Genomic DNA, 25,373 nt, shown 5'->3' with positions numbered 1-25,373 from the left:
ACCTGAGTCTGTCCACACCTGATATCACTGTCCCTGTCTGTCTGACTCACCACCTGAACCTGAGTCTGTCCACACCTGATATCACTGTCCCTGTCTGTCTGACTCACCACCTGAACCTGAGTCTGTCCACACCTGATATCACTGTCCCTGTCTGTCTGACTCACCACCTGAACCTGAGTCTGTCCACACCTGATATCACTGTCCCTGTCTGTCTGACTCACCACCTGAACCTGAGTCTGTCCACACCTGATATCACTGTCCTTGTCTGTCTGACTCACCACCTGAACCTGAGTCTGTCCACACCTGATATCACTGTCCCTGTCTGTCTGACTCACCATCGTAGGATTACAGTATATTCACATTGCATTGTTATGCCTAACATGGTGATGTCTGAGACAACAATCGTTTCACATTTTGATTGATTTCCTGTGTTAAGATAATGGATTTAGTGGATGTGACGTCTTTCAGCAGAGAAAACAGCTTATATTGTTTTGGAGTGCTAGAAGGATGAATCAATCACTGGATCTCTGAAAGCAGTGCATTGATGAGGCGATAGGTCTTGTTTGACTGATCAAATGGAAAGTGATGGCTAGGCCTAATAGTCTTTATCCAAATTGCAGTGATTGAAAAAAAAGAAAACTAGTCTTTATCAACTTCTACAATAGTTGCCCAGCCTACAATTGCATTGTTGGGATGTTAAATTCAGGCTCCGACACACTTCTCACCATAATTGAAAAGTTTTTTTCCCTGTTCGTCGCACTAAGTGGAAATTTCCCCTAAGCGTGCCCCTCCTACCGGCGTCCAGTAAAAGCCAACATTGACAAATTGTCAGTGGCAGTCTATGCAGAATCCGCTACACACTGGAGCGAGAGGCGCGCGAAATACCTGTCAAAGAATTATGAGCGTGGATCGTCTATTCGATGAGCTTGGACACTTCAAAAGGTACCCAGAACAATAATGTAATTTCCACTTAAATTGCATTAAATTAACATAACTAATATCATAAACTTAATTTGTCCAGAGACTCTTTCATGTTTACTCGACAACCCTCCCTGGGCATATGATGACCTTACCCCTCTTGTAGACAACATGGTTATTTTTATAGAAATACGGTGATTACTGTTCTATTGATGTTTAGTTAACCTACATAGTAAGTATTGTAGCCCTTATAGTAAATGTTTCTTTATTTCTCTCTGCTAACAAAAGACAGCAGCTTTCTTCCTTCAAGTTGGTCTGAACTTGATTTTGGAGAGAAACATATGTAGTGCATTGCATCATTGGCGCATTAAAATCGGATAAACATTCTCCATTAGAATAGCCCCCAGTTCTTTGTTTCATTCTCACCATGTTCAAAACACTTGATGTAGACCTATATTCAATGTTTGTATTTTTTGTACATGGAGAATATTCGGTTTTTGTTAGGCTACTTTATAAAGAAAAATAACACATTGTTTTTATATTACAGTAGGCTATCATAAATGATTGGGTGTCATTTTACTTCATTGTGCATTCAGAGTGAAGTTATTTCTATGTGTTGGATTGTAAAGGGTTTCATTCCTTTGATGCAACTTCCTCATGTTGTCCTTTTATTGAACCCCTCGATTCCAGAACAGAACTCTCCCCTCATCTCTACCCCCTCATCTCTCCTCCCATCATCTCATCTCCCCTCATCTCATCTCCCCTCCCCTCCCCTCATCTCCTCTCATCTCTCCTCCCCTCATCTCCTCTCATCTCTCCTCCCCTCATCTCATCTCATCTCATCTCCCCTCACCTCATCTCCCCTCATCTCATCTCCCCTCATCTCTCCTCATCTCATCTCCCCTCATCTCATCTCCCCTCATCTCCCCTCCCCTCATCTCCCCTCATCTCATCTCCCCTCATCTCTCCTCATCTCATCTCCCCTCATCTCATCTCCCCTCCCCTCATCTCCTCTCCCCTCCCCTCATCTCATCTCCCCTCATCTCCCCTCCCCTCATCTCATCTCCCCTCATCTCATCTCATCTCCCCTCATCTCCCCTCCCCTCATCTCATCTCCCCTCATCTCTCCTCATCTCATCTCCCCTCATCTCATCTCCCCTCATCTCCCCTCCCCTCATCTCATCTCATCTCCCCTCATCTCATCTCCCCTCATCTCTCCTCATCTCATCTCCCCTCATCTCATCTCCCCTCATCTCTCCTCATCCCATCTCATCTCCCCTCCCCTTCCCTCATCTCATCTCCCCTCCCCTTCCCTCATCTCCTCTCCCCTCCCCTCATCTCACCTCCCCTCCCCTCATCTCCCCTCCCCTCATCTCCTCCCCTCATCTCCCCTCCCCTCCCCTCATCTCATCTCCCCTCATCTCCCCTCCCCTCATCTCATCTCCCCTCATCTCATCTCCCCTCCCCTCATCTCATCTCCCCTCATCTCCCCTCCCCTCATCTCATCTCCCCTCATCTCATCTCCCCTCATCTCATCTCCCCTCCCCTCCCCTCATCTCCCCTCATCTCATCTCCCCTCCCCTCCCCTCATCTCCTCTCATCTCTCCTCCCCTCATCTCCCCTCCCCTCATCTCCCCTCCCCTAATCTCTCCTCCCCTCATCTCCCCTTCCCCATCTCCCCTCCCCTCATCTCTTCTCCTCCTCCTAGGTTCCAGGCATGTCTGTACTTTGCTGCTGTCTTCCAGGCCATAGCCTGTGGAATCCACTACCTGGCCTCTGTGTTCCTTGTGGAGAGGCCAAGCTTTGTCTGCGCCCCGCCCGGTAACGTAACTGACGTCCTGTATGGGAACTACACAGGTGCTTCCCTGGAGGAGGTGCTACCGTTCTTTAAACCGGCGAACGGGCCCATGGTGGTGCGGACGGCGGAGGGCAAACAGTGGGAGCTCAGCACCTGCCAGCGAACCCAGCGGATGAACCCCACAGACTTTACCTACGAGCAGCTCGTCAACAGGACGACAGAGAAGTGTGACAGGAACTACCATTACGTGTACGACCACAGCGAGGTGTATCAGAGCATCGTGACAGACTGGGACCTAGTGTGTGACAGGGAATGGCTGGCCAAGCTGTGTCAGCCCACTTTTATGATGGGTGTGCTGGTCGGAGCGCTGGTGTTCGGGGACATCGCTGATAGGCAAGAGAAGCTTTCCTCACCTCCCTATTCCCAAATATGGGGAATGTATCTGCCCCCTGCGGTGCCCCTGTGCCCCTCCCCAGCTGTGCCCCTGTACCCTGTCCCTCCCCAGCTGTGCCCCTGTATCCTGTCCCTCCCTGTCTGTGCCCCTGTACCCTGTCCCTCCCTGTCTGTGCCCCTGTACTCTGTCCCTCCCTGTCTGTGCCCCTGTACCCTGTCCCTCCCTGTCTGTGCCCCTGTACCCTGTCCCTCCCTGTCTGTGCCCCTGTACCCCCCTGTCTGTGCCCCTGTACCCTGTCCCTCCCTGTCTGTGCCCCTGTACCCTGTCCCTCCCTGGCTGTGCCCCTGTGCCCTGTCCCTCCCTGTCTGTGCCCCTGTACCCTGTCCCTCCCTGGCTGTACCCCTGTGCCCTGTCCCTCCCTGGCTGTGCCCCTGTGCCTCCCTGGCTGTGCCCCTGTGCCCTGTACCTCCCTGGCTGTGCCCATGTCCCTCCCTGGCTGTGCCCCTGTCCCTCCCTGGCTGTGCCCCTGTCCCTCCCTGGCTGTGCCCTGTCCCTCCCTGGCTGTGCCCCTGTGCCTCCCTGGCTGTACCGCTGTGCCCTGTCCCTCCCTGGCTGTGCCCCTGTACCTCCCTGGCTGTGCCGCTGTACCTCCCTGGCTGTGCCCCTGTCCCTCCCTGGCTGTGCCCTGTCCCTCCCTGGCTGTGCCCTGTACCTCCCTGTCTGTACCCTGTACCTCCCTGGCTGTGCCCTGTACCTCCCTGGCTGTGCCCCTGTGCTGCTGTCGCTCCCTGGCTGTGCACCTGTGCCCCTGTACCTCCCTGGCTGTGCCCCTGTACCTCCCTGGCTGTGCCCCCGTCCCTCCCTGGCTGTGCCCCTGTACCTCCCTGGCTGTGCCCCTGTCCCTCCCTGGCTGTGCCCCTGTGCCTCCCTGGCTGTGCCGCTGTGCCCTGTACCTCCCTGGCTGTACCCTGTACCTCCCTGGCTGTGCCCTGTCCCTCCCTGGCTGTGCCCTGTACCTCCCTGGCTGTACCCTGTACCTCCCTGGCTGTGCCCTGTACCTCCCTGGCTGTGCCCTGTCCCTCCCTGGCTGTGCCCCTGTCCCTCCCTGGCTGTGCCCTGTACCTCCCTGGCTGTACCCTGTACCTCCCTGGCTGTGCCCTGTACCTCCATGGCTGTGCCCCTGTGCTGCTGTCCCTCCCTGGCTGTGCCCCTGTGCCCCTGTACCTCCCTGGCTGTGCCCCTGTACCTCCCTGGCTGTGCCCCTGTCCCTCCCTGGCTGTGCCCCTGTACCTCCCTGGCTGTGCCCCTGTACCTCCCTGGCTGTGCCCCTGTACCTCCCTGGCTGGGCCCCTGTACCTCCCTGGCTGTGCCCCTGTCCCTTCCTGGCTGTGCCCCTGTACCTCCCTGTCTGTGCCCCTGTCCCTCCTGGTGTTAGGGGTGAGGGTTTATGGGCCTGGTGTGAGGGTTTATGGCCTTGGTGTGAGGGTTTATAGGCCTGGTGTTAGGGGTGAGGGTTTATGGGCCTGGTGTTAGGGGTGAGGGTTTATGGGTCTGGTGTTAGGGGTGAGGGTTTATGGGCCTGATGTGAGGGTTTATGGGCCTGGTGTTAGGGGTGAAGGTTTATGGGTCTGATGTGAGGGTTTATGGGCCTGGTGTTAGGGGTGAGGGTTTATGGGCCTGGTGTGAGGGTTTATGGGTCTGGTGTTAGGGGTGAGGGTTTATGGGCCTGATGTGAGGGTTTATGAGCCTGATGTGAGGGTTTATGGGCCTGATATGATGGTTTATGGGCCTGGTGTTAGGGGTGAGGGTTTATGGGCCTGGTGTTAGGGGTGAGGGTTTATGGGCCTGGTGTTAGGGGTGAGGGTTTATGGGCCTGATGTGAGGGTTTATGGGCCTGGTGTGGGGCCTGGTGTGAGGGTTTATGGGCCTGGTGTTAGGGGTGAGGGTTTATGGGCCTGGTGTTAGGGGTGAGGTTTATGGGCCTGATGTGAGGGTTTATGGGCCTGGTGTGGGGCCTGGTGTGAGGGTTTATGGGCCTGGTGTTAGGGTTTATGGGCCTGGTGTGAGGGGTGAGGGTTTATGGACCTGGTGTTAGGGGTGAGGGTTTATGGGCCTGGTGTTAGGGGTGAGGGTTTATGGGCCTGGTGTGAGGGGTGAGGGTTTATGGGCCTGATGTGAGGGGTGAGGGTTTATGGGTCTGGTGTTAGGGGTGAGGGTTTATGGGCCTGATGTGAGGGTTTATGGGCCTGGTGTTAGGGGTGAAGGTTTATGGGCCTGATGTGAGGGTTTATGGGCCTGGTGTTAGGGGTGAGGGTTTATGGGCCTGGTGTGAGGGTTTATGGGTCTGGTGTTAGGGGTGAGGGTTTATGGGCCTGATGTGAGGGTTTATGAGCCTGATGTGAGGGTTTATGGGCCTGATATGATGGTTTATGGGCCTGGTGTTAGGTGTGAGGGTTTATGGGCCTGGTGTTAGGGGTGAGGGTTTATGGGCCTGGTGTTAGGGGTGAGGGTTTATGGGCCTGATGTGAGGGTTTATGGGCCTGGTGTGGGGCCTGGTGTGAGGGTTTATGGGCCTGGTGTTAGGGGTGAGGGTTTATGGGCCTGGTGTTAGGGGTGAGGTTTATGGGCCTGATGTGAGGGTTTATGGGCCTGGTGTGGGGCCTGGTGTGAGGGTTTATGGGCCTGGTGTTAGGGTTTATGGGCCTGGTGTGAGGGGTGAGGGTTTATGGACCTGGTGTTAGGGGTGAGGGTTTATGGGCCTGGTGTTAGGGGTGAGGGTTTATGGGCCTGGTGTGAGGGGTGAGGGTTTATGGGCCTGATGTGAGGGGTGAGGGTTTATGGGCCTGGTGTGAGGGGTGAGGGTTTATGGGCCTGGTGTGAGGGGTGAGGGTTTATGGGCCTGATGTGAGGGTTTATGGGTCTGGTGTGAGGGTTTATGGGCCTGGTGTTAGGGGTGAGGGTTTATGGGCCTGGTGTGAGGGTTTATGGGCCTGGTGTTAGGGGTGAGGGTTTATGGGACTGGTGTGAGGGTTTATGGGCCTGGTGTGAGGGTTTATGGGCCTGATGTAAGGGTTTATGGGCCTGATGTGAGGGTTTATGGGCCTGGTGTGAGGGTTTATGTGCCTGGTGTTAGGGGTGAGGGTTTATGGGCCTGATGTGAGGGTTTATGGGCCTGGTGTTAGGGGTGAGGGTTTATGGGCCTGGTGTGAGGGTTTATGGGCCTGATGTGAGGGTTTATGGGCCTGGTGTGAGGGTTTATGGATCTGGTGTTAGGGGTGAGGGTTTATTCTCAGCGGGTCCTTAGAACCACCCTCCTCATCTCTCAAACCCATCAGACTCTTGGTACAGTGTGAACATACAAGACCCCTGGCAGGATAACGCCCAGTTGTCCAGACAGGACAGGAGAGTACTGCCAAAGCCAGAAGAGGCACCTGGATCCAGCTACAGCTAGGTCCCTAACCTGAGTCATGGTCTAGGTGTCCACTATTTAGAGAATGGGGCACTCAGTTGAACCCTCATGCCCACAAACCCAAGCCCTGAGCTGGGACTGAGGGTGTGCCTACCTGGGCTATATCGTTATGGGCTGTTGGATAGTTTTTGAGATTCTAAAAAGGCATTTTAGCCTCTTATTTGTGACTGATAGTGATGACCCATGCAGAAGAGTGGCCTGTGGTGTTGTGAAACTGTAGTGTTGTGAAACTGTGGTGTTGTGAAACTGTGGTGTTGTGGACTGGAACCTATATATTACCAGTTCAAAGTTCCATCGTGTGTTCACTACCAGTCAATATGGTGGGGTATAGGACAGCATGGCATTAAGAGATCACATCCTATTCAGTGAAGGGGATGATGACGAGTTAGATTGTTTCGTAGTTAGACTACTAGACTACTTCCATGCTCATACACTGGGGCAGTATGAATGTGTCATTAGCCAACTTGTTCATTGATTTTGTTCCATCTAGTCTGGCGGCCTTGAGTCACATGCAGGCACGTACACACACAAACAAACACACAACTTACACACCTATGAACTCAGCCACTACTGTTGTATAGCGATGTACAATTTCAACCCAAACTGCTGTTCTGTGGCTGACCCTGTGGCCCTGTGGCTGACCCTGTGGCTGACCCTGTGGCTGACCCTGTGGCTGACCCTGTGGCTGACCCTGTGGCTGACCCTGTGGCCCTGTGGCTGACCCTGTGGCTGACCCTGTGCTGCTCCCAACTTGTTGTCTGTCTAACAAAATTTTAACCAATATTTGTTCTGTTCTAGATCAATGCCTTGAGTCACATGAAGTCACGTACTATCACAACAAACAAACCGACTCAATCACAACTACTGTGTGGCGATGTGCAATTCCCAGTCAGCAATACAATACTTATTATTTTGCGCTCACATCATATCAAATCAAATCAAATCAAGCACGGTGGCTAGGAAAAACTCCCTAGAAAGACCAAAACCTAGGAAGAAACCTAGAGAGGAACCAAGCTATGTGGGGTGGCCAGTCCTCTTCTGGCTGTGCCGGGTGGAGATTATAACAGAACATGGCCAAGATGTTCAAATGTTCATAAATGACCAGCATGGTCCAATAATAATAAGGCAGAACAGTTGAAACTGGAGCAGCAGCACGGCCAGGTGGACTGGGGACAGCAAGGAGTGATCATGTCAGGTAGACCTGAGGCATGGTCCTAGGGCTCAGGTCCTCCGAGAGAGAGAAAGAAAGAGAGAATTAGAGAGAGCATACTTAAATTCACACAGGACACCGAATAGGACAGGAGAAGTACTCCAGATATAACAAACTGACCCTAGCCCCCCGACACATAAACTACTGCAGCATAAATACTGGAGGCTGAGACAGGAGGGGTCATGTGTGGCCCCATCCGAGGACACCCCCGGACAGGGCCAAACAGGAAGGATATAACCCCACTCACTTTGCCAAAGCACAGCCCCCACACCACTAGAGGGATATCTTCAACCACCAACTTACCATCCTTAGACAAGGCTGAGTATAGCCCACAAAGATCTCCGCCACGGCACTACCCTAGGGGGTTGGGGGGGGGGGGGCAACCCAGACAAGACGATCACATCAGTGACTCAACCCACTCAGGTGACGCACCCCTCCCAGGGACGGTATGAGAGAGCCCCAGCAAGCCAGTGACTCGGTCCCTGTAATAGGGTTAGAGGCAGAGAATCCCAGTGGAAAGAGGGGAACCGGCCAGGCAGAGACAGCAAGGGCGGTTCGTTGCTCCAGAGCCTTTCCGTTCACCTTCCCACTCCTGGGCCAGACTACACTCAATCATTTGACCCACTGAAGAGATGAGTCTTCAGTAAAGACTTAAAGGTTGAGACCGAGTTTGCGTCTCTGACATGGGTAGGCAGACCGTTCCATAAAAATGGAGCTCTATAGGAGAAAGCCCTGCCTCCAGCTGTTTGCTTAGAAATTCTAGGGACAATTAGGAGGCCTGCGTCTTGTGACCGTAGCGTACGTGTAGGTATGTACAGCAGGACCAAATCAGAGAGATAGGTAGGAGCAAGCCCATGTAATGCTTTGTAGGTTACCAGTAAAACCTTGAAATCAGCTCTTGCCTTGACAGGAAGCCAGTGTAGGGAGGCTAGCACTGGAGTAATATGATCAAATTTTGGTTCTAGTCAGGATTCTAGCAGCCGTATTTAGCACTAACTGAAGTTTATTTAGTGCTTTATCCGGGTAGCCGGAAAGTAGAGCATTGCAGTAGTCTAACCTAGAAGTGACAAAATCATGGATACATTTTTCTGCATCATTTTTGGACAGAAAGTTTCTGATTTTTGCAATGTTACGTAGATGGAAAAAAGCTGTCCTTGAAATGGTCTTGATATGTTCTTCAAAAGAGAGATCAGGGTCCAGAGTAACGCCGAGGTCCTTCACAGTTTTATTTGAGACGACTGTACAACCATTAAGATTAATTGTCAGATTCAACAGAAGATCTCTTTGTTTCTTGGGACCTAGAACAAGCATCTCTGTTTTGTCCGAGTTTAAAAGTAGAAAGTTTGCAGCCATCCATATGAGCTTGTGTGACGTTGAATAGTTTTCTCTCAACTCTTCCCATGTCGTCAGATACAGTAGATAGCAGAGGGCCTTTTTTGTAAATACATGAAGTATGTCTCTTCCTCTACAACAGGGCTGTCAAACAGACGGCCAAGCGGGCGGTTTGAGTAAAAGTGTACTCAAAATGACTAAATCCAAACTGTGTAGAAATGATAATTGACCTACATTCACACAGTGTTGAGTGTGTCCAGCTCGCTAATAATAACTGATATGACAGTCCGGGAGCATTGAAAATCCCTAAAACGATGGATAAAGGACTGTTTTCTGACAGAATGTGGCCCCCATGGCAAAATTAGTTTGACAACCCTGCTCTAGAACTTATGGCTCAGTCAGGATGACAGTCAGCCACAACACAGGACTTGGTGCAACTATTTAACTGTACACCCTAACAAGTAATCCTAACTTTTCACATTCTCTCTCTCTCTCTCTCTCTCTCTCTCCTCTGTCTCTCAGGGTTGGCAGACGGAGGATCCTGATGATCACCAGCCTGTGCCAGTTTGTGTTTGGTGTAAGCGTGGCATTTACGGGGAACTACTACCTATTTATGTTCATACGCTTCCTGCTCGCCATGGTGAGTGTGTGTGTGGAGAGGAATGTAGTGTAAGGCATGCAGTAAGAAGACACTCAACAAAATATTCTCTTATGGAGAAACTTTACTTGACATTTCAAACTAATCTCCCATAGACATACTGTGAGTTCTATTCAATACATTAGTTAGTATTCATACAGTATTTGTATTTGTCAGTATTAGATTGTGTGTCTAAAAGGAATGGCAGGTTGTACTGGAGGGAAAGTGAGAGGGTCGTTAATATTTGCAGGCCACAAGGCTATAAAATGTTGCTTACATAGTAGGTCCAATGCTGTGCCCAGACACAAACCCTCCCTGTGCTGCTCATAACAGAACACATATACACACATTCTCAGTCTTACAGCCAGGTGTCTGTTCAACCGTACATTCTCTCTGACCATTGGGCATATTCTGTTGTTTGTATTGTGGTCTGTAAACCCTGTAAGAGTTACAGATTTGAAAGGCCGTTTTAGAAACCACAAGCACAACCAACAAGACTATTTCCTGAGTATATACAGTGCCTTGCGAAAGTATTCGGCCCCCTTGAACTTTGCGACCTTTTGCCACATTTCAGGCTTCAAACATAAAGATATAAAAGTGTATTTTTTTGTGAAGAATCAACAACAAGTGGGACACAATCATGAAGTGGAACGACATTTATTGGATATTTCAAACTTTTTTAACAAATCAAAAACGGAAAAATTGGGCGTGCAAAATTATTCAGCCCCTTTACTTTCAGTGCAGCAAACTCTCTCCAGAAGTTCAGTGAGGATCTCTGAATGATCCAATGTTGACCTAAATGACTAATGATGATAAATACAATCCACCTGTGTGTAATCAAGTCTCCGTATAAATGCGCCTGCACTGTGATAGTCTCAGAGGTCCGTTAAAAGCGCAGAGAGTATCATGAAGAACAAGGAACACACCAGGCAGGTCCGAGATACTGTTGTGAAGAAGTATAAAGCCGGATTTGGATACAAAAATATTTCTCAAGCTTTAAACATCCCAAGGAGCACTGTGCAAGCGATAATATTGAAATGGAAGGAGTATCAGACCACTGCAAGTCTACCAAGACCTGGCCGTCCCTCTAAACTTTCAGCTCATACAAGGAGAAGACTGATCAGAGATGCAGCCAAGAGGCCCATGATCACTCCGGATGAACTGCAGAGATCTACAGCTGAGGTGGGAGACTCTGTCCATAGGACAACAATCAGTCGTATATTGCACAAATCTGGCCTTTATGGAAGAGTGGCAAGAAGAAAGCCATTTCTTAAAGATATCCATAAAAAGTGTTGTTTAAAGTTTGCCACAAGCCACCTGGGAGACACACCAAACATGTGGAAGAAGGTGTTCTGGTCAGATGAAACCAAAATTGAACTTTTTGGCAACAATGCAAAACGTTATGTTTGGCGTAAAAGCAACACAGCTGAACACACCATCCCCACTGTCAAACATGGTGGTGGCAGCATCATGGTTTGGGCCTGCTTTTCTTCAGCAGGGAGCAAAATCTACAATGGAATGGTTCAAAAATAAACATATCCAGGTGTTAGAATGGCCAAGTCAAAGTCCAGACCTGAATCCAATCGAGAATCTGTGGAATGAACTGAAAACTGCTGTTCACAAATGCTCTCCATCCAACCTCACTGAGCTCGAGCTGTTTTGCAAGGAGGAATGGGAAAAAATTTCAGTCTCTCGATGTGCAAAACTGATAGAGACATACCCCAAGCGACTTACAGCTGTAATCGCAGCAAAAGGTGGCGCTACAAAGTATTAACTTAAGGGGGCTGAATAATTTTGCACGCCCAATTTTTCAGTTTTTGATTTGTTAAAAAAGTTGAAATATCCAATAAATGTCGTTCCACTTCATGATTGTGTCCCACTTGTTGTTGATTCTTCACAAAAAAATACAGTTTTATATCTTTATGTTTGAAGCCTGAAATGTGGCAAAAGGTCGCAAAGTTCAAGGGGGCCGAATACTTTCGCAAGGCACTGTATGTTACCGTGTGTGTGCATGTTTATGCTAATGCTTGTATGTCTGTGGGCTAATATCTGGGTCATTCCCTGAGGATAAGGTCTAACCACAGTCTGCTCTCATTATCTATTTACTAAACACAGATCAGAGGATAACACACATCAGAGACTTGCGTCTGGCATTAGATTTATGCATCAAGAGTAAAGTGTGTGTGTGTGTGTGTCTCGCTCTGTCTCTGTGTGTGTAGCCTATATGTGATTTGAGGCTCTGGCCCTGTGTTGTGTTCTAATGTCCCCCCCCTCTCTCTCGGCAGGTGTCTAGTGGCTACCTTGTGGTGGTGTTTGTGTACGTGACCGAATTCACCGGCAACAAGGTGCGCACGTGGACCTCCATGCACGTGCACGCCGCCTTCGCCGTGGGCGTCATGATGGTAGCAGTCATGGGCTACCTGGTGCGGACCTGGCGGAGCTATCAGATCCTCCTCTCCACCTGCACCTCCCCCTTCCTCTTCTTCTGCTGGAAGTTCCCAGAGACGCCCTTCTACCTGATGGCTAAGGGGAGGCTCCAGGAGACCCAGGTCTTGCTGGACTCCATTGCCCGCTTCAACGGGCTGGAGCCTGGCCGCCTGAAGGCCGAGGACCTCCTGGAACCCGAGGAGGCTCTGCTGGAGAAGGAGGTGGCAGCGGGGGTAGCCCAGCCGGCAGAGCCCGAGAAGAAGCTGAGCATCCTGGACCTGTTTGGGACATGGAGGATGGGGTGGAGGACAGTGACGGTGGGGGCCGTGTGGTTCATCAGCAGCCTGGGCTACTACGTCTTCTCCCTGGGCTCTGTTAACCTGGGGGGCAACCAGTACATCAACCTCTTCCTGGCTGGTGAGACTGGGATGGGGGTGTGTGTGGGTGGGGCATATGATGTGTATGTACTGTGTTAGGGGTGATTATAGGAGTGACCACGAAGCTGTATATATTTACTTCCCTATCAAGCAAAACTGTATACATATAGTACATGTAGATGGTCATGGACAGATGGGCATTCTATACACTGAACTACAGCTGCTGAACTCTACTACTGTATATGTGGCTGATGTTGATACAGAGACAGTATGGGCTGGCTGAGGTAGCTATAGACAGACAGACAGGGAGTGTTGTGTGGTGCTGCTGCAAGCTGGTGTTGCTGCTGCTAGCTGTGGGTGCTGCTGCTAGCTGGTGTTGCTGCTGCTAGCTGGTGGTGCTGCTGGTAGCTGGTGCTGCTGCTAGTAGGTGTTGCTAATTCAGGCTCCTACAGCGACAGACAAAGGTGTGTTTATACAGACACAGCTGCTTTTGGCCTTGTAAACACAGTCTGTGCCTGGTCTGTCCCATGTTAGCCTGTTGACTATTCTGTGTTTACTATTACTATCCTACAGGAAGGATACTGGACAGAATACTGCTTTGGGCTTTAAGTTAATGTCTGGGCAGCTTTACTGTAAACAGACAACTGTTTCAAACTGGATGTGCCGTTGGATGTACACATAGTTTTAAAGTCATTACCTAATGTGTGTGTTATGAGCAACATAACTAGTTTTCTCCAGTTCTGGTTTCATTAAGGGCAGATCAGGGCCATTTCCCCAAAACATTGTAAGCACTAAGATAATCTTTCGTACATTTAGTTTCAGTGGAATTACAATTATCTTAGTGCTACAATGCTTTTGGGACCTGCCCAGGTCAGGAAGATACTATGTCTTCTTTAACCATGACTCGCTCTGTTAGACACAAAAATATCTCACTTCTGTAGATTTCTAGGCTAGGTACTTGTGGGATGTAATGAGGGCAATGAGAATACTGTAATAAGCCTTTATTGTGTTTGGAAGATATGTGTTTAAAGAAAGAGCCACAAACCCCACTTCCTGCTCAGAGTAAGCCTAGCTGTCTGTGGCCCTCTTTTTGGCTGCACTTTAGATCAATTGTGAAACTCAGAGGAAGTGCCATCTAGCAAGCTGTTTTCTCTATGCTCTTAAGTATCAAAGATTAAACAGTCTCGACACTAGGACTTTCCGTCAAATGACGGGCACTGCTGGCCCAGTTCCAGATGTCACCTCACAGAATGTCACAATGCCAGCCATGCCCGCTGCCTTGCTCTGACATCCTTTGTGATTGTCTGTTTCCAGGTGCGGTGGAGTTCCCCTCCTACCTGATTGGCTGTTATGCGATGGACCGGGTGGGCAGGAAGAGGACATGTGCCCCGGCTCTGCTGCTGGCAGGAATGGCCTGCATGCTCATCATTGTGGTGCCAAACGTATGTACAAGTAATCACGTGTGTGTGGGTGTATGGGAGGGTGTGTGAGCTAGAGAGAAATCAAAGGATTGGAGCAAGTGTGACAAATCCCTTAAAGCCACTATTATTAAAACAAAGAAAGGAGCCAAGATTATACCACAGGGTCAGCCTACCCTGACTACCTGGTCTTATTTACCCAGAGTGCACAGTGATATGAATTGCTCCATTGAGCTAATCCAATCTGTCCCGTCCGTCTTAAGTCAGTCTTGTGGTAGTGTGTGTGTTTTGACACACGCTACACATCCTCACTGCAGAATGTTTCAAACCTAATGTGACCCTGGAGAGCTGTCTGCGACAGATGGATGGGGGGGTAACCATTCAGGATTCATTTGAGTAGAAATGGCCTGTGCACAGGAGTTTACATGCCCTGACCTAAACCCTTCACCTTAAACCTATCTCTAACTGTAACCTGACCAACACTGGCCAATGTGTGTGCATGTGCGCGTGCGTGTGTGTTTTTAAGTGGTGGGATTCAACAGGTTTGTTCCAGCAGCAGCCAATAGTTTTCTGCCCTCAGCAGGGAGGGATATCCATATCTGTTACTAATGGGCCATAGCCAGGCACATACACAGATGGGCTCTATCTTTAGCCAAAGGGCCAAGAAATCAACCTGCTCCTCCAAACGCCAGTACACGGCCCTGTCCACAGCAGCCGCAGGCCACCAGAGAGAGAGAGGCCTGTTATAGTATAGTCTACTGTGGATTTGCTGCGTCATGGAAACAGCCTGAGTTATAGTACTGCAGGTGCACTAGGTCAGATTGGTTGAGCTGGAGGAGAGTTATACTGCCATACTCCAGCCCAGTGTTCATTTGGTACTATTTCTTTATTTAGTCATTTTGACTATAATACCATTAAAGTCACATTTTTGTAATTTGAATAATGATTTAGTCTAGTTATCTTAGTCACCTAACATTTTAGTCACCTAATGCCCTTTCTTTTTAGTCATCATTTTAGTCATAATTTTAGTCACATCACATTTGTATTGCCTCATTAACCTACAGAACAAATGAACCACTGACTTCCATGTTCCCAAACATACATAGCCTGGTCCTACCAACATATTTTTCTGCATAAAATCCTATCGCATGATTCTCTTCCCAGAAGAACACATTAGTCTGCAGCAGATTAAAAATCACACCCCTTGACAGGGCTCTAACATTTCCCCCTGTACCACTCTTTCAGTTGGTGGCACCAGCCCATGATATGGTCTCCCCAGTTCTCTTTAGTGGGATAATGCAACAAAAAAAGTGTTATCATTAAAATCAAATCAAGAATGTATTTTTCACATGCGCCGAATACAACAGTTGTAGACCTTACTGTGAAATGCTTACTTACAAGCCCTTAACCAACAATGCAGTTCAAGAAATCGAATCAAACAGAAAGTAACACAAGAAATGCACATAACAATAACGAGGCTATATACAGGGGGTACCGGTACTGAGTCAGTGTACAGGGATACAGGTTAGTCGAGGTAATTTGTGAAGTGTCTATGCATAGATAATGAACAGTGACTAGCAGCAGTGTAAAAACAAAGGGGGGAGTGGTCTTCTACATAAATTGTCCTGGTGGCCATTTGATTAGTTAAGGAGCCTTCTGGATCTAGACTTGGCGCTCCGGTACCACTTGCCATGTGGTAGCAGAGAGAACAGTCGATGGGTGGCTGGAGTCTTTGAACATTTTTTAGGCCTTCCTCAGTATATAGGCCCTGGATGTCAGGAAGCTTGGCCCCAGTGATGTACTGGGCTGTACGCACTAGCCTTTATTGTGCCTTGTGGTCAGATGCTGAGCAGTTGCCATACCAGGCGGTGATGCAACCGGTCAGGATGCTCTCTATGGTGCAACTGTAGAACTTTGAGGATCTGGGGACCCATGCCAAATCTTTTCAGTCTCCCGAGGGGGAAAAGTTGTTGTCGTGCCCTCTTTACAACTGTCTTGGTGTGTTTGGACCATGATAGTTTGTTTATGTGTTAATGGGGGTGTGTTTGGGACCCCTTTTCCTATAGTCCACGATCAGCTCATTTGTCTTGCTCACATTGAGGGAGAGGTTGTTGTCCTGGCACCACACTGCCAGGTCTCTGACCTCCTCCCTATAGGTTGTCTCATCGTTGTTGGTGATCAGGCCTACCACTGTTGGGTCGTCAGCAAACTTAATGATGGTTTTGGAGTCGTGCTTGTCCACTCAGTCGTGGATGAACAGGGAGTACAGGATGGGACTAAGCACGCACCCCGGAGGGGCCCCAGTGTTGAGGATCAGCGTGGCAGCGTGAGTTGTTGCCTACCCTTACCACCTGGGGGCGGCTCGTCAGGAAGTCCAGGATCCAGTTGCAGAGGGAGGTGTTTAGTCCCAGAGTCCTTAGCTTAGTGTTTAGCTTTGGGGAACTATGGTGTTGAATGCTGAGCTGTAGTCAATGAACAGCATTCTCACATAGGTGTTCCCTTTGTCCAGGTGAAAAAGGGCAGTGTGGCGTGCGATTGAGATTGCATCATCTGTGGATCTGTTGGGGCAGTATGCGAATTTGGTGGGTCATGGTTTTCTGGCACTTCACCGACGTGAGTGGTACGGGGCGGTAATCATTTAGGCAGGTTACCTTCACTTTCTTTACAAAATAAGAAAACGTGTAAAAACCGAAACAGTCCTAACTGGTGCAATACACAGAGACAGGAACAATCACCCACAAAATACCTAAAGAATATGGCTGCCTAAATATGGTTCCCACTCAGAGACAACAATAAACACCTGCCTCTGGCCTCCCGGGTGGCGCAGTGGTTAAGGGCGCTGTACTGCAGCGGCAGCTGTGCCATCAGAGTCCCTGGGTTCGCGCCCAGGCTCTGTCGTAACTGGCCCGACCGGGAGGTCCGTGGGGCGACGCACAATTGGCCTAGCGTCGTCCGGGTTAGGGAGGGATTGGTCGGTAGGGATCTCCTTGTGGCGGGCAGGGCGCAGTGCGCGCTAACCAAGGTTGCCAGGTGCACGGTGTAGCCTCCGACACATTGGTGCGGCTGGCTTCCGGGTTGGATGCGCGCTGTGTTAAGAAGCAGTACGGCTGGTTGGGTTGTGTATCGGAGGACGCAGCCTTCGTCTCTCCCGAGCCCGTACGGGAGTTGTAGCAATGAGACAAGATAGTAGCTACTACAACAATTGGATACCACGAAAAAGGGGTAAAATTATTATTTTTTTTAAATAATTAAAAAACACCTGCCTCTGATTGAGAACCACTGCAGGCAACCATAGACTTAATAGAACACTCAACTGAACACAACCCCATAGACTACAAAACCCCTAGACAAAACAAGACACATAAATCACCCATGTCACACCCTGGTCTAACCAACATAATAAAGAAAACACAGAATACTAAGGCCAGGGCGTGACACTGATAGGCTAATTGACATAATTTGAGTCAATTGGAGGTGTCCCTGTTGATGGATTTCAAGGCCTACCTTCAAACTCAGTGCCTCTTTGCTTGACATCATGGAAAAATCAAAAGAAATTAGCCAAGACCTCGGACAAAAAAATTGTAGACCTCCACAAGTCTGGTTCATCCTTGGGAGCAATTTCCAAACGTCTGAAGGTACCACGTTCATCTGTAAAAACAATAGTACGCAAGTATAAACACCATGGGACCATGCAGCCGTCATATCACTCAGGAAGGAGACGCGATCTGTCTCCTAGAGATAAACATACTTTGGTGCGAAAGGTGCAAATCAATCCCAGAACATCAACAAAGGACCTTGCGAAGATTCTGGAAGAAACAGGTACAAAAGTATCTATATCCACAGTAAAATGAGTCCTATATCAACATAACCTGAAATGCCCCTCAGCAAGGAAGAAGCCACTGCTCCAAAACCGCCATTAAAAAAAGCCAGACTACGGTTTGCAACTGCACATGGGGACAAAGTTCCTACTTTTTGGAGAAATGTCCTCTGATCTGATGAAACAAAAATAGAACTGTTTGGCCATAATGACCATCGTTATGTTTGGAGAAAAAAGGAGAAAAACTTCCGACTTCAACTGTGTGTGTGTATATTAATATATATAGTGGATATATTGCGATGATACTCTTTCAGTGCATGAGCAGATAGCTCAGCCAGGGAGGGATGCCAAAGACCGAGAGGAGTGAGGAAGAGGAGGAGAGAAAGAGGGGAGGTGTGGTGTGGTGGGAACAAACTGAATTTCCTCCTTCACTGGGAGAAAAGCAAACTTTTTTTTTTTAAAGATCACACTACTATTTCTCAGTTTAAAGATCATAGCTTATTTCCTCAGGTTGAAATTATGTATTCCAGCTCTAACTAGTTAACTGAATCAGGGCTAAGTTAATGCGTTAGTGTCTGTGATGTGATTGGCTGAGTAATCAGGAAACAGATGTTTGGAATTGTTTACAGTCTTATTGATTGCTCTCTTCTTGCTCTCTATTGCTCACTCTCTGTCTATCTTCCTCCACTCTCTTTCTCTGGTACTTCCTGTCTCCCCTCCATCTCCTTTGTTCTCCTTCTTTTTGTTCTTCAGGACATCGAGGTGTTAGCCATCTTCCTCAGTATGACAGGGAAGTTTGCTATTGCCATCGCCTTTGGCCTCATCTACTTGTACACCTGTGAGCTTTACCCAACCATCATCAGGTAGAGTAAACACTGTGAGCTCCACCCAACAATCATCAGGTACAGACAGGACACACTGTGGGCTCCACCCAACAATCATGAGGTACAGACAGGACACACTGTGGGCTCCACCCAACAATCATGAGGTACAGACAGGACACACTGTGAGCTCCACCCAACCATCATCAGGTACAGACAGGACACACTGTGAGCTTTACCCAACCATCATCAGGTACAGACAGGACACATTGAGCTCTATCCAACCATCATCAGGTACAGACAGGACACACTGTGAGCTCTACCCAACCATCATCAGGTACAGACAGGACACACTGTGAGCTCTATCCCCAACCATCATCAGGTACAGACAGGACACAATGTGAGATTATTCTATCCAACATACTTAATGTATCCTGACAGATGCTATCAATTGTATTAAAGTGTGTTCTCCCCTCAGGTCCCTGGCGGTGGGCAGTGGCAGTATGATGTGTCGTGTGGGCAGTGTGGTGGCTCCTTTCTGTGTCTACCTGGCTGACATTTGGCAATTCCTACCACAGGTAAACAACAGATACAGATAGAAGCATATATTATGATAACATGCCCTTACACATTTTTCTTCTTCAACTAACTCAATTTCATTTTCTCCTGTCTTTCCTCTCCCATAGCTTATTGTGGGGATCCTGGCAATTATAATAGGTGTTCTGACCCTTTGGTTACCAGAGACCCTGGGTGAGCCCCTGACCAGCACCATGGAGGAAGCTGAGGCCCTAGGCAGGAAGAAGAACCCCGAGGAGGACAAGAAAGACCCTGAGGAAGGGATGGAGATGAACTTGAACCAGAGCAACTAGCTGGACGTCAAGACTTGAGGGACACACCTCTCCACCAACCAGAGAGAAGGAGTGGTCCACGAAAACAGAGAGCGGGAGAGGGAGAGACTCTGACTACTGTAAACGGTGCCAAGAAACCAACAAAAACCAACAACTTCTAAATTAGAACATTTATAATAAAGTATTTTTTGACATTTTGTTCTGCAAAGTGACCCATTTCAGAGCTGGTATCCTCTGGTTGAGCCAGCCAACTTCCGAGTGCCTTGGCTGCAGCTGTTTACATAGAGACAGAGGGAAGTGAAGTTTATTCATCACATCTTAGTCTCCTGATGACAGCCACATGAAAATGAGCCTCATGATCGGCATTGACGTAATGTGTGCCTTCCAATCACATTAACCAATGAATTTACACATAGCAAGATAATCTTAAGTGCTGTGTGTGCGCTGTGTGTGTGCGCAAGAGATCAAGAGAGAGTGTGCATGTGAAATGTGATATTTCACTGACTGAGACTGTGCTGTAGGGCTTGATTCAATTCGATCCGCTTTAGCCAACGGCGGTATCAGAGGTGGAACTGTGTTAGTGCTGTCAAATCCACAAGTTGCTCCAGGCATTATCGGAGATACTTTTGAGAAGATGGGAAGCAATGAGAGCTCTCCTTCAAGGAGTGAATCGGAGTCATTTGGGCACTTGCTCAAAAACATTAGCAAGAAGTACAACACTCAAATCTTTTTTCCGATATGTGTGATAATTAACTTCTGTAATATTGTATAGCTTTGGCATCGTGACATGACGTACCTGTGAGGAAAATAGGCACGTTTCTCGGCTCTGACTGGGAAGGAATTTTGTGACGATTAGCTTAGCAACGGCTTGAATCAACAACATTAACGCGATTGGTCAACAGTATGCTGGGTAGGGTGTTGTACGTTTCTCCATTCATTGACCAATGGGATTGCTTTCTCCTCCTTTCTCCAATATCTCTGGTATTATGCCTAAAGCGGATATTGCCACTGGCTGCACAGAGTCACATTAACATAAATCCCATGCATCCTTGTTTACAAGTTGGAACGGTGGAATGTGAGATGTAATCTAGCCTACACCTAGATTAGGTTGATACACATCCTCATGATTTACTTTAACGATTCTTCCATTTGAACATATATAGCCTACACTTTCTTGTTCGGAACTTATAACTTGAGTGGGGTGGGTGTGGATCTCTGACACTTCCAAAACGTCCGCAATGTGAGTGACTGCTATCGCCGGTCAATGCTGACCTGATTGAATCTAGGCCTTGGTTTCCTCTAGTCAACCCGATAATCATGTAGTGTAGCTGTTTTTGCTTATGTGTTACAGCCGATGCTGTTGTTATGTCATTTTTATCTGAAGTCCTTACAAACAGACACACACACGTTTGTTTTACTATCCTTGTGAGGACTTCTGGTCCCCGCAAGGATAGTAAAACCAAACGCACAGGGAAAAGTGCATAGTGCACGTGTTTCCTAGACGTGCGTACTTTATATTGAATCTGAGCTCATTCAGGATCTCACTGTGATACTATGCCTATATTTTTTACTCTATAGATTTGCGGGATGTTTTCTTACATTTAAGTGTAATCATGGTCAAACCATTTAAATCATCCTTATCATTATATATTATATGTGTGTGTGTGCGCGCACGTGTGTACTCGTGCATATGCTTCTTTGTGCGTGTTGGGATGCGATGGACTACCTAAAAGAAGTAAGGGATTGATTCAATCCGTAGAGCTGAAGACCCGCACTACAGCGCAACAGAAATTTAAAGGCAATGTTCCAGCGTTCGCATAGACTGCATTCATAGTAACTCAATCGAAAATTACCTTTAAATTTCAGTCGCGCTACAGCTCTGATCTTCAGGCTTACAGATTGAATCACGTGTGCGCATGTGACCGTGACTGTAAATTAAGCAAGCTACATTCTAGTCTCCCGTCCAGAAATGTATCAAAGAGACTTTTCTGTGTTGGGAGTATAGGTGCTGGATGAAATGAAGAAAGACATTGCTGTAATTTATATAACAAACAATGGATTTTGTTAATGCTTTTAAAAAAACTTTCTTACTCTTTTAACCTTTTACTGCAGTTGGCTAAATCAATGTCTCACAGAGGGGTTTTTGGTAGTCTTAAACAAATATACTTTCAAACAAAAGTATACACCTCACACACGTGGTTGTGGACTTAATAAAAAGACACATGTACCATGTCAGGTACGGAGTTGAAATGTATTCCATTTGGATTTTGAATCCCAATATTACACTTTATATACATTGCAGAAGACTGAAATATAACAAAACTGTTTGACACAGAAACACCATATTTTCAGTGGGTTTCTTTAGCTAATGTTTATTAAGTAACATTCCACCCATGAGGCCACTAGGTCATTTGACTGCAGGAAAGGGGTACCATGATGTTTTTGACTAACTATGTGAGAATGAACCCTAGGATTGAAATATAGGCTTTAAAATCATTGTTAAGCAATACTCTATTGTTACGGTGAGTGAATGAGGACCCAAAAGCGAACTAACTTAAACAGAGCTTCTTTAATAACCAAACTGTGGTAGGCTCAGATAGACCGGCAGATTCCGACAGGACAGGACAAGGTTACAGCAAACATGACGATAGTCTGGCTCAGGCATGAAACACAACAAACAAGAATCCGACAAGGACAGGAACAAAAACAGAGAGAGATATAGGAACCTAATCAGAGGGAAAAAGGGAACAGGTGGGAAACGGGGTGAATGGGTAGTTAGGAGGAGACAAGGCACAGCTGGGGGAAAGAGGGGGAGAAAAGGTAACCTAACAACGACCAGCAGAGGGAGACAGGGTGAAGGGAAAGGACAGAAACACACAACATGACAATACATGACAGTACCCCCCCACTCACCGAGCGCCTCCTGGCGCACTCGAGGAGGAAACCTGGCGGCAACGGAGGAAATCCTCGATCAGCGCACGGTCCAGCACGTCCCGAGAGGGAACCCAACTCCTCTCCTCAGGACCGTACCCCTCCCAATCAACGAGGTACTGGTGACCACGGCCCCGAGGACGCATGTCCAAAATCCTGCGGACCCTGTAGATGGGTGCGCCCTCGACAAGGATGGGGGGGGGGGGGGGGAAGACGAGCGGGGGCGCGAAGAACGGGCTTAACACAGGAGACATGGAAGACCGGGTGGACGCGACGAAGATATCGCGGAAGAAGAAGTCGAACTGCGACAGGATTAATGACCCGAGAAATACGGAACGGACCAATGAACCGCGGGGTCAACTTGCGAGAAGCCGTCTTAAGGGGAAGGTTCTGAGTGGAGAGCCAAACTCTCTGACCGCGACAATATCTAGGACTCTTAGTTCTACGCTTATTAGCAGCCCTCACAGTCTGCGTCCTATAACGGCAAAGTGCAGACCTGACCCTCTTCCAGGTGCGCTCGCAACGTTGGACAAAAGCCTGAGCGGAGGGGACGCTGGACTCGGCGAACTGAGATGAGAACAGCGGAGGCTGGTACCCGAGGCTACTCTGAAAAGGAGATAGCCCGGTCGCAGACGAAGGAAGCGAGTTGTGGGCGTATTCTGCCCAGGGGAGCTGTTCTGACCAAGACGCAGGGTTGCGAAAAGAAAGACTGCGTAAGATGCGACCAATAGTCTGATTGGCCCGTTCTGCTTGACCGTTAGACTGGGGGTGAAAGCCGGAAGAGAGACTGACGGAAGCCCCAATCAAACGGCAAAACCCCTCCAAAATTGAGACGTGAATTGCGGACCTCTGTCCGAAACGACGTCTGACGGAAGGCCATGAATTCTGAAAACATTCTCGATGATGATTTGTGCCGTCTCTTTAGCAGAAGGAAGCTTAGCAAGGGGAATGAAATGAGCCGCCTTAGAGAACCTATCGACAACCGTAAGAATAACAGTCTTCCCCGCTGACGAAGGCAGTCCGGTGACAAAATCTAAGGCGATGTGAGACCACGGTCGAGAGGGAATGGGAAGCGGCCTGAGACGGCCGGCAGGAGGGGAGTTACCGGACTTAGTCTGCGCGCAGACCGAACAAGCAGCCACGAAACGACGCGTGTCATGCTCCCGGGTGGGCCACCAAAAACGCTGGCGAATGGAAGCAAGCGTACCCCGAACGCCAGGGTGGCCGGCTAACTTGGCAGAGTGAGCCCACTGAAGAACGGCCAGACGAGTAGGAACGGGAACGAAAAGAAGGTTCCTAGGACAAGCGCGCGGCGACGGAGTGTGAGTGAGCGCTTGCTTTACCTGCCTCTCAATTCCCCAGACAGTCAACCCGACAACACGCCCCTCAGGGAGAATCCCCTCGGGGTCAGTGGAGGCTACTGAAGAACTGAAGAGACGAGATAAAGCATCAGGCTTGGTGTTCTTAGAGCCCGGACGATAAGAAATCACGAACTCGAAACGAGCGAAAAACAGCGCCCAACGCGCCTGACGCGCATTAAGTCGTTTGGCAGAACGGATGTACTCAAGGTTCCTATGGTCAGTCCAAACGACAAAAGGAACGGTCGCCCCCTCCAACCACTGTCGCCATTCGCCTAGGGCTAACCGGATGGCGAGCAGTTCGCGGTTTCCCACATCATAGTTACGTTCCGACGGCGACAGGCGATGAGAAAAATACGCGCATGGGTGGACCTTGTCGTCAGAGAGGGAGCGCTGAGAAAGAATGGCTCCCACGCCCACCTCTGACGCGTCAACCTCGACAACGAACTGTCTAGAGACGTCAGGTGTAACAAGGATAGGAGCGGATGTAAAACGATTCTTGAGGAGATCAAAAGCTCCCTGGGCGGAAACGGACCACTTAAAGCACGTCTTGACAGAAGTAAGGGCTGTGAGAGGAGCTGCCACCTGACCGAAATTACGGATGAAACGACGATAGAAGTTCGCGAAGCCGAGAAAGCGCTGCAGCTCGACGCGTGACTTAGGGGCGGGCCAATCAATGACAGCTTGGACCTTAGCGGGATCCATCTTAATGCCTTCAGCGGAAATAACAGAACCGAGAAATGTGACGGAGGAGGCATGAAAAGTGCACTTCTCAGCCTTCACAAAAAGACAATTCTCTAAAAGGCGCTGGAGGACACGTCGAACGTGCTGAAGATGAATCTGGAGTGACGGTGAAAAAATCAGGATATCGTCAAGGTAAACGAAAACAAAGATGTTCAGCATGTCTCTCAGGACATCATTGACTAATGCCTGAAAGATAGCTGGAGCGTTAGCGAGGCCGAAAGGAAGAACCCGGTATTCAAAGTGCCCTAACGGAGTGTTAAACGCCGTCTTCCACTCGTCCCCCTCCCTGATGCGCACGAGATGGTAAGCGTTACGAAGGTCCAACTTAGTGAAAAACCTGGCTCCCTGCAGGATCTCGAAGGCTGAAGACATAAGAGGAAGCGGATAACGATTCTTAACTGTTATGTCATTCAGCCCTCGATAATCTATGCAGGGGCGCAGAGACCCGTCCTTCTTCTTGACAAAAAAACCCCCCGCTCCGGCGGGAGAGGAGGAGGGGACTATGGTACCGGCGTCAAGAGCTACAGACAAATAATCCTCGAGAGCCTTACGTTCGGGAGCCGACAGAGAGTATAGTCTACCCCGGGGGGGAGTGGTTCCCGGAAGGAGATCAATACTACAATCATACGACCGGTGTGGAGGAAGAGAGGTGGCCCTGGACCGACTGAACACCGTGCGCAGATCGTGATATTCCTCCGGCACCCCTGTCAAATCACCAGGCTCCTCCTGTGAAGAAGAGACAGAGGAAACAGGAGGGATAGCAGACATTAAACATTTCACATGACAAGAGACGTTCCAGGAGAGGATAGAATTACTAGACCAATTAATGGAAGGATTATGACAAACTAGCCAGGGATGGCCCAAAACAACAGGT

General features: G+C 48.8%; 1 protein-coding gene across 1 annotated transcript; it reads left to right on the top strand.

Moving 5' to 3' along the window:
* Positions 1-764: 764 nt before the first annotated feature.
* LOC110522375 (solute carrier family 22 member 16) lies at positions 765-21,716 on the top strand. The gene is made up of 8 exons (XM_036976016.2): positions 765-942; positions 2,627-3,109; positions 9,644-9,761; positions 12,044-12,602; positions 13,877-14,004; positions 18,551-18,660; positions 19,097-19,196; positions 19,305-21,716. The coding sequence occupies exons 1-8, from the start codon at positions 842-844 to the stop codon at positions 19,485-19,487; spliced, it is 1,782 nt and encodes a 593-aa protein (XP_036831911.2). The 5' UTR covers positions 765-841; the 3' UTR covers positions 19,488-21,716.
* Positions 21,717-25,373: the final 3,657 nt, after the last annotated feature.

The sequence above is a fragment of the Oncorhynchus mykiss genome, chromosome 4, assembly GCF_057628025.1.
Source record: "Oncorhynchus mykiss isolate SJ-2025 chromosome 4, ASM5762802v1, whole genome shotgun sequence".
Lineage (NCBI taxonomy): Eukaryota > Metazoa > Chordata > Actinopteri > Salmoniformes > Salmonidae > Oncorhynchus > Oncorhynchus mykiss.
The sequence above is the reverse complement of the archived record's forward strand: the minus strand, read 5'-3'. Positions and strand labels throughout refer to the sequence as shown.